Source organism: Anas acuta, chromosome 10, assembly GCF_963932015.1.
Source record: "Anas acuta chromosome 10, bAnaAcu1.1, whole genome shotgun sequence".
Taxonomy (NCBI): Eukaryota; Metazoa; Chordata; class Aves; order Anseriformes; family Anatidae; genus Anas; species Anas acuta.
In genome coordinates this window covers 11331295-11343057 of record NC_088988.1, presented here as the reverse complement: position 1 = coordinate 11343057, position 11763 = coordinate 11331295, and the positions used below count along the sequence as shown (strand labels likewise).

At 53.7% G+C, this 11763-nt stretch overlaps 1 protein-coding gene across 1 annotated transcript; it reads right to left on the bottom strand.

The window, feature by feature from the left end:
• Window positions 1–3887: 3887 nt before the first annotated feature.
• On the bottom strand, window positions 3888–10539 carry CFAP263 (cilia and flagella associated protein 263). The gene is made up of 9 exons (XM_068693625.1): window positions 10475–10539; window positions 9935–10067; window positions 8593–8754; window positions 7379–7534; window positions 6803–6883; window positions 6496–6651; window positions 5787–5894; window positions 5110–5265; window positions 3888–4025 (listed from the first exon to the last, which is right to left on the bottom strand). The coding sequence occupies exons 1-9, from the start codon at window positions 10537–10539 to the stop codon at window positions 3936–3938; spliced, it is 1107 nt and encodes a 368-aa protein (XP_068549726.1). The 3' UTR covers window positions 3888–3935.
• Window positions 10540–11763: the final 1224 nt, after the last annotated feature.

Below are 11763 nucleotides of genomic sequence, written 5' to 3'. Positions count from 1 at the left end.
TAAATTGAGTCATCATCCTCATAATAGAAAAACAAATTTGGTATGGATCTGCCCTCAAGTTAAGGGCATGCTGATCCCTTAGAGAATGGTACACCCCAATGACCAGACTCTTGTTAGTGACTGCTCTTTGCTTTTGCTGGCATATCTCACTCTCCTGCTTCTTGAAATGTTGTGTTTTTTTTTGTTTGTTTGTTTGTTTGTTGTTGTTGTTTTTTTTTTGTTTTGTTTTGTTTTGGTTTTTGTTTTTTTAATGTTTTTTTGTTTTTTTTTTTTTTAAGATTAAAAATTGCAGGCTGGTGTTTGCCCCTGTCGAGGGTGAGGACCAGAGCAGGGTTGTGAGGGCCGCAGGGATCTGTTTCTTTGGTCATTCCTCATGTGTAAGTGGCTGAAGGGTGGCTGATTCCTGTGATACCTGATCTGGCATAAAACCTCCCAAAGAGACACCAGCCCTGTCTGAGCAAACCTGAGACACCAAGGTGGATTTGTCCTGGATCAGCTCTTTGCCCCATTGTTAGAACATCAAACCAAGGCCTCTTCAGACACTTTCTCTCCTGCCTTAGCTTTCTGGTACTCTCCCTGTCTTTTTTTTTGCTGTCTTCTGCTCTCATTTAGAGGGACATGGGGGACAGGACTGGAAGGAATCCAAAGGTTCCACTAGCTCTAGTGGCCTTCAAAAGGTATCAAGCCAATCCACAAAATGTTTCCAAGGTCATTCAGTGCCCTTTCCATCACCAGGCTGCACCATGAATACTCCATAAAGTCCAAATAGCTCCAGTGAGCTGCTGCAGCCCATGGGGCACAGCAGGGCACAGTGCCCTTCCACTGCTGCTGCAGACAACACCTGCAGCGGTCTCTGAGGCTTTGATAAAGGCCTCAGAGGTCTCTGTGCTCTGATAAAATGGCAAAGTTCCCATCCAGAGACATTTTCAAGACATGGAGTAAGCAATCTGTGCTGCAGACCTTCTGCGCAACAGCTCCCCTTGCCTGGAGGCATTCACTGCTGGCCACACAGTCCCAGGCCACCTTCTCAGAGGATGGCAAACACCAGCACCTTCAGATGGGCTCCCTCACATGTGTGCAGAAATGAGGTCAATCAAGAGGAATGTGCCGGTGGCCTTGTTCTTCCACGCATCCTGGGACCTGGCCCAGCCATCCTGTGCATGCCTTTGCCATGGGGCCTCCGTTGCAGCTGCTGCCTTCAGGGCAGAACCAAAACCATCGATCACAGCACTAGGAATCTTATCGGATTGCTCACAGATGGTTCAAACGTTGCCTTGGAGACAAGTGTTTGAAGGCACTGGTTGATTTCCCATGTAGTTCCTCAGTGATCCCTGTGGAAACTGCAAGAGCACGTACATGGATGTTCATCCACGTGTGGTATTTGGTCTTTGGACATTAACTAGGTGGGCTGTAAGCCAGGAGGCTGGGAGGAAATCATCTCTGAAAGGCCATGGAGAACAGGAGAGGTGCCTGAGGACTGGAAGAAAGCCAATATCATGCCATCCTCCAAAAAGGGCACGAAGGAGGATCCAGGCAACTACAAGTCAGTCAGCCTCACCTCCATCCCTGGGAAGGTGATGGAACAGCCCATCCTGGAGGTCACCTCCAAGCATGTGGAGGATAAGAAAGTGATCAGGAACAGTCAGCATGGATTCACCAAGGGGAAGTCATGTTTGGCTGCTCCGATAGCCTTCTCTGATGAGGTGACTGGCTGGGTAGACAAGGGCAGAGCAGTGGATGTGGTCAACTGTGACTTCAGCAAGGCTTTCAACACCATCTCCTGGTGGAGTCCTGGTGGACAGCAGGTTAGCCGTGAGCCAGCAGTGTGCCCTTGTGGCCAGGAAGGCCCACGGTGTCCCGGGGTGCATAGGAAGAGTGCTGCCAGCAGGACGACGGAGGTGACCCTGCCCCTCTGCTCAGCCCTGGTGAGGCTGCACCTGGAGCTCTGTGCCCAGGTCTGGGCTCCCCGGTGCCAGAGGGACATGGAGCTACTGGAGCGAGTCCAGCGGAGGGCAACTGAGATGCTGAGGGGACGGGAGCATCTCTCATACGAGGAGAGGCTGAGAGAGCTGGGCATGTTTAAGAGAAGATGGAGAGGGGAACTTAGTGATGTGTGTAAATGTCTGAAGGGAGGGCATCAAGAGGATGGGGCCAGACTCTTTCCAGTGGTGCCCAGTGAGAGAACGAGAGGCAACAGGCACAAAAAAAAGGAAGTTCCAGATGAATACAAAAAAAACATTACTATGAGGGTGACAAAGCACTGGCACAGGCTGCCCAGAGAGGTTGTGGAGTCTCCTCCGGAGATATACAAAACCCACTTGGGTGCCATCCTGTGCAACGTGCTCTAGGTGACCCTGGTTGGCAGGGGGTTGGACTGGATGATCTCCAGAGGTCCCTTCCAACCTCAGCCCTGCTGTGAGTCTGGGAAACTGCAGGTACACGGCTCAGAGGCTGCTCAGGCTGAGCTATACAGACAGGTTTAGCTGGGTTGGTGTTTTACTGCAGTCAGTTGATTTTTATCAGATGCTTTTACTTCATACATTTTCCTTGGCAGTGGCAACGATCCAGCAGATACCAAAAATGCTGGAACACAAGGGGACGTGCAGCCAAAAAGATCACTGGTGTAGCCGGATCCCCTCCTGCCCAAGGCGGACTTTGCACAAGCTCACATCAGCACCGTGTTCGCCCGCTGTGGGCAGAGCTTTGGGTTTGTCTCTGAGCAGAGTTGGGCCAGCTTCGTTAACCACAGGGCTTAACCCCATGACTTTGGAGGCTGCATCAGCTCGCAGCACATTGCATTTGTGGTGGCACAGCCTGGCCAGTGGCCGGGCCCAGCCTCGGAGCAGTCTCCCCATGGGGAGGGCAGGGTGCAACTGGTGTCTCACAGCTATTTTTTCCTGGCTCTTGCAGGGCAAGTGGCCCCTTTTAGCACAGATCAACAACAGAGAGGCCTGGAGATCATCAGCTGCCTCCCAGCTGATTCCCAAGGCATTTCAAACACAGCATCACAAGAGGCAGGGATAATACACGTGAAAGGCCCTGCTCAGTGGGACTGATAAGCACTTACAGAGTTATTACAGGATCAGAGAGACAGGGCACTGAGTTTCTTATGTGCAGGACTGGCTATATCCAGGGAGAGGACAAGCACGAAAAAAACATCTACAGTTTCCCTGGGTTGCCCCTGTCCTAAATGTACCATGACATGCACCCTGTCCTTGCTAATTCTGTTTACAAGAAACATGTTCAAATGCTTGGAAGAAATCAGTTCAGCTAACACTGACGTGGTCTGCATGCAGGTTTAAATGAGCTCTCGAACCAGGATTTCCCTCCAGCCATGGTGTGTAGCCTTCTCCCAGCACCATTTCCCTTCCCTTTGGCCATGCTCATCCCCAGTATTGCAGAAAACACCCGATGTGATGGTCTGGGTCTTACCAGGGAGGGAAGTGTCCCAGGGATGACATGCTGGGAGAGCATCAGCCCTCCAGGTGCCTCGGTGCCTTTGTTTACTGCTGCTTGCTGGCCCCTCCTTCCCAGGCTTCTTTTATCATAGAATGGTCAAGGGAAGAATTGAATTTGTTTCATAGAGTCATAGACCCATGAAGGTTGGAAGAGTGCTTCAAGATCATCTGGTCCAACCATCACCCCACCACCAATGTCATCCACTAACCCATGACAATGCCCATCATCATGTTTCTTCCTTGGGTTTCAATCTGACCACTGGCTCCTGTAGATCCCTTGGGACTAATATCTTATTGACCAGGAAGTTAAGTGGAGGGGAGATGAGAGGAGCTAAGAATTACATCACAAATCTTATCTGCCTGTGGCCCTGAAATGGGAATTTGCTCATGGAAATTATCTGACCTTAAAAGACAAGTGAAAGACTTTATTAACAGCAATGCCAAAATTATCATTACTGGGAAGCTGGGGTAATCCACTCAGAAGAATGGGGCGGCTCCCTCTGCTAGCTGCTGGTTACCAGACATCTTGACCTGGTTCCATGCTCTGCGGTAGCCCTGCAAGGTCATCTGCAAAAGAAGAAAGGAGAAGGCCTCAGGATGATCAGACAGCAGCGGTATGTTGTGGAGGAAGCTGCCAGGCTCCAAGCTGCGGTACTGCATGCCTGTTCACTTGCCCCACTCCCACCTGAGCTCAGTGCTCACTGCAGCACACCGAGAAGAGCTCCTGCAGGTCTAAACCAGCTTTGGTTTTCCTCTGAATGCTACAGGAAGCCTGGAGACATTGCACAAAAGCACTGCGTGGAGACCTACAGCCCTCTGCACAGCAGCAGGGCTGTTTGACCTGTCCTGCCACAGAAAGGCTGGCAGGAAAAACAAGATCCTTGGTGTCGCTCCTCTTGTCTCATGGACAACTCCAGCATCCCTCTCTTGTCCCTTGAGCCCTGACATCTCTCTAGCTCCACGGCTGGCAAGGCTCTGGGCACTGCCCATGGAGTGCGTCCAAGCAGCAGCTGCGGTCAGATCCATGCTTCTCAGCCTGCCGTGCTGGCTCTGGAGGCTCAAGCCCAAACATCGTTCTGACCTCTGAGAAAGGCTGGACCACAGAAACGCAGCCAGTCCCAGCCCAAGGTACTGGGGAACGAAGTGCTGGGCAGACACAGCCCAGCGCCATCCCACTCCCAGCCCCTGCTGAGGGGTGAGCAGGCACCACAGGACCTGTCCCAGGGGCTGGCTTTGCCCCAGTAGCGTCTCTCCTTGCCCGCTGTGCACACAGACATCAGACAGGGTAGGGACAGGGATGTGTCCTGCTATCTCTGGGCTTTGGCAACGCTCCTGTCTTATCTCCTCACCTCCTCCCAGGCTGCAGGACTTGGGCCAGGGGCAGAGACAAAGATACTGCTCTCGCAGCTTTGCCATGAACTCATGCTTGGCTCTTGGCCAGGCACAGCCTTTCCTTACCAGGGAAGAGTCAAGATACAGATGAGGAATGGATGTTTGAGATCATCAAAGAGGACCACAAGCACCGGAGAGCCACCAGCTGTCTGGGTGTTGGGGAAGGCCTGTGCAGGGACAGACATACTGGGCCACCACACGTCCCCTTCTCCTTACACACCCTTCAGGTTCCACGTGCACCCGGCTCTGCCTCTCTCACCTCAGCAATTTCTGCCCTCCTCTGCCAAGCCTTGATGCTCTTTTCCAGGTCAGTGACAGCCATTGCTGTCTGCACATAGCTCATCACGGGAGGGGTGCTGTAGTCCGACAGCTGTTTCCGCAGCCACCGGTCCAGACTCTTCGCTTTGGCTCGTTGCTGCAGGAGGGAAAGGGACAGAGGGCAGGGACATCCCAGGAAAATGTCCCCCTGCCAGCTGGTGGCCAGCCCTCCAGGGAAACGGGCAGGCAGGACAAACTGAAGGCCCGAGAGCAGCTGCACGTTTGAGGGCACAGTGAGGTGCATCCACCCGTGCCTCCGTCCCACAGACGGGCTGCTCGAGGGCGCCTTGAGCCTGCTGCCCAAAGCTGTGCTGGCCCAGCTGGGTAACAGCAGTGCCACCTCTCACTGGAGAGGACGCTGCTGATGAAAAGATCAAGGAGAACTTCAAGAAGGCAGTGGCTGGTCCCTGGGGAGGCAAAACCCACAAAGGGCAAAGCTGACCAGTACTAATGGCATTGGCAGGGGCTCCAGGACTTATTCTCAGCCCCACCATGGCATGCACGTATCCAGGTTATTGCTGGACCCCAAAGGGGCATCAGCATCTAATGTACCGTAACAAATACATCCAGAGAGTCCTCTCAAGTTAAGTCTCAGGGATTCCCAAATCACTCTCTTACCTCCTCCACCAGCGTAGTTTCTCTTTCAATCTTCTCCAGCAGCTCCATCCTCTGGGAGATGTCTTTCATTAGAGATGTCGATGTTTCCATGGTGTTCTGAAGCTTTTTCTGGAACAAGAGAGAAGGACACTGTTAGCAGATGCAACAGCAGCTCTCTGCTACGTGCAAAGCCATCTCTACCTTATGTGGGCCCTCTCCTTGGGCTTTGTCTCTGCTGGTGGTGCTCCAACCAAGGCCCTGTGCTGCCTGCCAAGCACTGGCACTGCATTAGCCAGAAGTGATGGCAGCTCTGGGCCACAGCCCTGTGTTGACAGCCCCAAATCTCCAATTGTCAGCAGCAAAACAGAGGTGCTTGCCAGGAAGGGCAAGCCTGTGCCTGCCGGGGCATGGTCAGCAGAGGGGAGGAAGCTGCTCCATGGGGTGTGACTTGGGCAGGGGGCTCCCACTCAGTGGCCAGAGCTTCGAGGTACCTGGCCGTCACGGCCCGTATCACACTGTGGCACTGCAGCCTGGGTTTAGGATGGCCCCAGGCAGAAGGGCTCACCTGAGAGACACAGATCCGCCCCAGCTGCAAAGCAGTTTTCACTGATAAGATCAGGGGCTGCAGCTCGTGACATCTTTTCAAATGCCACGTGTTGTATAATCAGCTCACGTGTGACCCTCGGGAAGAGCAGAAGGGGAAAGCAGAGGCACCGGGAGCTTCACTCACTTTACGGAAGTTGAGGATCTGGACAGTCTTCCCCAAAGTCAGTTTTAGCTGCTGCAGCTCCTCGTTCTTCTGCTCGATCTTCTCTTCGTACTGCTCCTTTGTAACCTGCAGCTGCTGTGAGTGGACCCCACGGAGCGTGTCTCCCATCTGCTCCTTCTGCAAACCCCAGAGAAGCGGAGCTACAGATACCGACCAGAGCTCAGCCCCAAGTAAAGAGGGCTTTGTTTGGTGGGAAAAGCTGTCCTAAGGACAGCTGTGTTCTTCACAGGCCATCTCAACCCCGCTTCCCCTAGACTGCTGCATGTACCTGCCTGAGCTGCTGCTGCAGCTTCTTCTTGTAACCCTCAAGAAAGCTGTTTTCTAGGCGCAACTTCTCTTTCATCAGATCCTACAGAAAGAAAGCAGGTTATAGCGGGACAGCAGAGTCTGGGAGGAGGAAGAGCACCAGGACCTCATGCTTTCCTGTGTGTTTTCCCTTCACTGGGTGACATTGGTAGTACGGTGATGGTTGGACCAGATGACCTTGAAGGTCTTTTCCAACCTTAATGGTTCTATGATTCTATGATTCATCTCACCCGTACTGCTCCTAAAAACTGAGCACTTCCCCTCCCATGAGAAATGCTGTTCAGCATCCTCCTGCCCCACACGTGGGATGTTGGCTCTGCACTTCCCTGGGCTCTGCTGAGCTGGAGGGCTGGGCCTCGCGTCACCTGGACTCATAGCTGTGCTCACCAAGCTGATGAGCAGCTGGGGTACTTGCTAAGATAGTCTGAAAATGTGAGGCAGACCATATGGGAGCAAGGAAAATAGGTTTTAAGCTATTTTTTTTTACCATACATTTCAGGTGACAGACCAGGCTCAACTTTTGCCCTGCTGCACTGACCCTTTGGTGGTTCTTCTCCTCTAGGTACCTCAGCAGCTTCTCGGAAGCTATGATGCTCCCTTTCTTGTTGGAGATGGTGCTGACGATGTCTTTCTCAAACTCACTGATTGCTTTCTTAACATCAGTCCACCAAATATCTGTTTCTTGTATGACCGCCTGTAGAAATAAAGTCACGTAAAAGTCGAGAGGTGCCAACTTCCCTAATTCAAGCAGCTTAGGGAATAGGGGACACTGGAGATGACCAGATGTACTCTGATGGAGTTAGGAGCATTTCTCCTGTGGGTGCACTGAGGTTCACCCCGTGCAGCACAGGGCACATGGCACAGTCTTACAGAGCACTGCTGCTTCACTCATTCAAAAACGAACATCAGAATAAATCTCTCCCATGCCTGACTTTCAGCCTCTGTCAATCCATCCTGACTTAGAAGCATCACCAGCCTTACTAAGCCAGTACTAGGATTGTCTTTTTACAATGTGTGACCTGTGGCCACACCAGAGGGACATGGGCTGCCTGCTGCCCCTGTCCCAGCTGCTGCATCAGCGGCATGAACTGAAGGGAAAGGTTTCTCCTTCCCTGAGAGCTCCTGAGCACCCTGACTAGGAGGAGGTCTTGGCAGACAGCACAGGGCTGATCGTGATGCAGCAGCAAGGAGCCTGCAGCAGGAATGCAGCCTGGTAGATTTGGAGCATATGCAGAAGAAGTCCTAGAGAGACTGGAAAGGCAGACACTGGAGAGGTCTGCGCTGAGCCCAGTCAAAGCAGGAAGCTCTTGAGAGTTTCTATATTGAAAAATGCTTGGCATGAAGGACATACATCCAAGAAACTGACAGAAAGGAGCTTTTGCTTTCAAGAAAAAGCTGGGGAATTTCTATATTGAAAAATGTGTCTGGCACAAGGGACACGCATTCAAAAAGCTGACAAAAGGGAGCTTTTTCTTTCAAGCATCTATTTCTCCATCTCACACAGCAGACAAGCTTCTCTACCTAAAAATCTTCTGCTGTCTTGTGTTACTGTTAGTTCTTGCCATAATACACTGCTTCAGAGACAGGTGCATCTGATCTCTGTTGGTGCACTTGCCTGCAAGAAACTGCAATTAGGGGGCAGCTCTGGCTCTCACTCTCAGCTCGGGACCACTAACAACAATTGAAAGAGGTGGGAAAAGTTACAGGACGGCAGGACACATCGGTGGTTCTAAGGTTTCAGGAGAGCTATACCTCGATGTCGTGCAAGGTCTTCTCTGTGTCCTCCTCCATCCTCTGAATTTCCCCCTTCATGTCCACCAGCTCCCTCTCAACCAGCTCACATTTCTGCTCCACTGTCAGGCCTGCGAAATACCCTGTCGAGCGACGCATCTTGGATTTGGCCCTGCCATGAGTCTGCAACAATCAAGGAAGAGCACAGATGCCATCAGGTAGCCAGCACTGGCCAACTGCTGCTGCATTTTCATGTCTTCAAAGAGCAAATAATCCCAACAGTCAGTTTAGAGGGATTCCAGCTTACAGTACGGACACAGAGGTGTATCCAGAACAGAGGTAACTTGGGGCCACACCTAGCTGGCCTCATTTGTCCTCTCATCCACCCACAAAACCTTCCTACACAAGCACTTTCAATTCATTTCAACGGGCAAGTGCAGGGCTGGAGGTTAAAGGCAACATGATGCCTTTACCTGGGCACGTATTGAGATGTTGGTGGACATGGACGTTATCTAGACCTTGTTGTGTGGGACAGATGGGGTCTTCTGCCTCTTCCCAAGGAGTGGAGGGTCTTACAACATGGGCGGGCTAAAGCTCAGTCTTTGGAGAAGCAACACTGCTTGGGTGTGATCACCAGTTCTGCAGAGATACCGGGATGCCAGCACTGCTCTGTGCAGGGCAAGGGCCCTTCTGGCCACAGGCAAAGTTTCAAAAAGAAAACCCCAAAAGTGGCTCCTTCAGGCTCAGGCATTGCCAAAGCCCCTTGCAAGAGGCTAGCTGAAAGGAGCTCCACAGCAGAGGGTCCAGAGCTTCTGCTCACTGCATCGCTGGTGGAAGGAGATGTTCAGGCCAGGGGGCAAAAATCTGCCCCAAAAGCCTGATCATGGGTACAGTGAGAAGGAACAGAGCAACGTGCACTTGGAAGAGGAACCTGAGTGTGGGTGCACGCAGGTCTAAGCCTACAGGGGCTCCTGCAGGAGGGGAAGAGGAGGAGAAACCTGCTGCAGAGCACCTGACAGGGCCTGGGGAAAGTCCCCTGCTTTCCTGGCATCAGCCCCACTACGTGTTTAGTTTCTCCTTCAGATTACTCGGGGGGGGGGGGGGGGGGGTTAACTCATTAGTGTGTGAAGTGCTTCCAGATCCACCTGGCACCTGCAGTCCAGGAGATCCCGGTGCTGTCATGCACCAGGGAAAGCACCAGCTGGAAGGGGAGAAATCAGAAGGCAGCCTGGCCTTTACGCTGAGTGCAGAACAGCAAGGAAGCCCAGAGCTTATCCCGAAAGGCCCAGCTAGCACTCGTTTTCGGGCAGGTGTTGGGGTTAGGTCACTCGTGCAGCCCACGCGGTGGCTGCCCCGCTCCTACCAGCATGTGCAGCAGCTCTGGCGGGGAGTCGTGTGCCACCGGCTGCCGCTGGAGAGCCGGGCTGCTCGGCTCCATCTTACGGTACTGATTCTCAAACATCTCCACCTCAGCTCTCAGCAAAGCGATGGCATTACTGCAAAATGATGGGGTCTGGGTGAGACCCAGCTCTCAGGGACGTGCGCCAGGCCAAGTACAGCATCACTGCGTGTGGCCACTGGGCAAAGGCAGAGCGAAAGGGGCTAACTCAAGGCAAAACAAACACCCCAAAATGAGGGCTGAAGGTCTCCCCTCCCTGAACCAGGATGCAGAAAAGCCCCCCAGAGCTGCCCCTGCTCAAAAACACAGACCCCAGATGGAGCCTGGGACAGGAGCCCTTTAGGGACACTGGGTGGCTTGGGGTGGCCCCATCCCTGTCCCTCTCCCATCCTACCCGAGCCTCAGTCCCTGCCCATCCCCGGGTACAGCCCAGGCCCCACCACCCCTCCATCCTTGTGCAGCTGCACCCAGCCCGGGACCCCCACCCCACGCCGCTGCCGGTACCGCTCCTCCTGCAGGCGAGCCCGCAGCTGCGGCAGGGGCAGCAGCGCCAGCACCTGCTCCGCCATGGCTGTGTTGTGGCAACGGTGGAACCCGCACCGATGGGTGGGAGGCAGGATCAAAGGCACAGGGAGGCCCCAGCACGCACAAAAGGAGGCCCCAGCACATGCACGGAGGCCCTGCTCCCTGCCTTGAGCCCTGCACCGCGGCCACTGCCAGCTCCGCCGCCGGCCCAGGTGCAGTTTGGCCCCTGGCACAGCTCGGTTGTGGCCTGGGGGTGTCCCGCTGGGGAGCTGGCGTGGCCGGGTCCAGGAGCTGTGCCAGGTGCTGGGCATCGTTTCTGAGAGGCACAGTCACGCTGTGGCCTGACTGGACTGCGGGCAGGCCCGTATAACCGTGCCTCCATCCCCAACAGTTGCTGATGTGGGTGGTGATGCCTCTCTGTGGCTCATCTGGGATGAAAGACGCAAGTCAGCCTGAGCATGGAACGATATAGGCCCATGCCGTGGGGATGCCGGTCCCTTTTGTGGCTCCATGACCAAGCTGGTTTGGAGTGGTGCACTCCCCACTGCTGCGTGTGCAGGAGAACCCGCTGAGGAGGCCTCACAGCCATGGGATGGCCAGAGCGTGTCAAAGCTCATCTTCAGCACACACCTGAGTCATAACCACCTGGTCCATGGGAAGAGCCCTGCCTCTCATCCTTGTGCCAGCAGCAGCACAAACACCTCTCCCAGGGGGCTGTCACTGGCAGGCGCTCATTGCCAGAGCACAGTGAAACTTCCTGAAGCGTGCACACACACAGGAGAGGGGAGAGCATGGCTGTGGCACAGCCCAGAGCCCATCTTTGCCCACAGGGTTTTATGGGGATCCCATTAAAAATTAGAAGTTGTGTTTCACTGACACACCAAATTACACAGAACTTCAAATGCCTGTTTACTGTTTTTATTTGCCACCATTTTCTCTGCTAGCTAGCTGCAGGCCATGGGCCTCTCTTGTTTCCCAGTCACCTTGCAGAGTTAAGGTTTTACAAACGTGTAACTCAAGCAGATGAAAGCTGCTCTGCACTTGGTGCTGTGCGAGCCTGCAGCAAGGTGAGTGTGCCACGCTTGCAGCAGACCCTCTGCCCAGCTAGTTTGTGCACGTGTAGCACCATCAACTCAGGATTTGTGGGTTTGGGGTCCCTGCAAATCCTTCTGATGCTCTAACCTGAGACAGCCACTGCCTCGCTGTTTGAGCGGTCCCGGGAGCAGCTGTGATGGATGGGGAGCTGCAGGCAGGGCTGCTGGCACTGG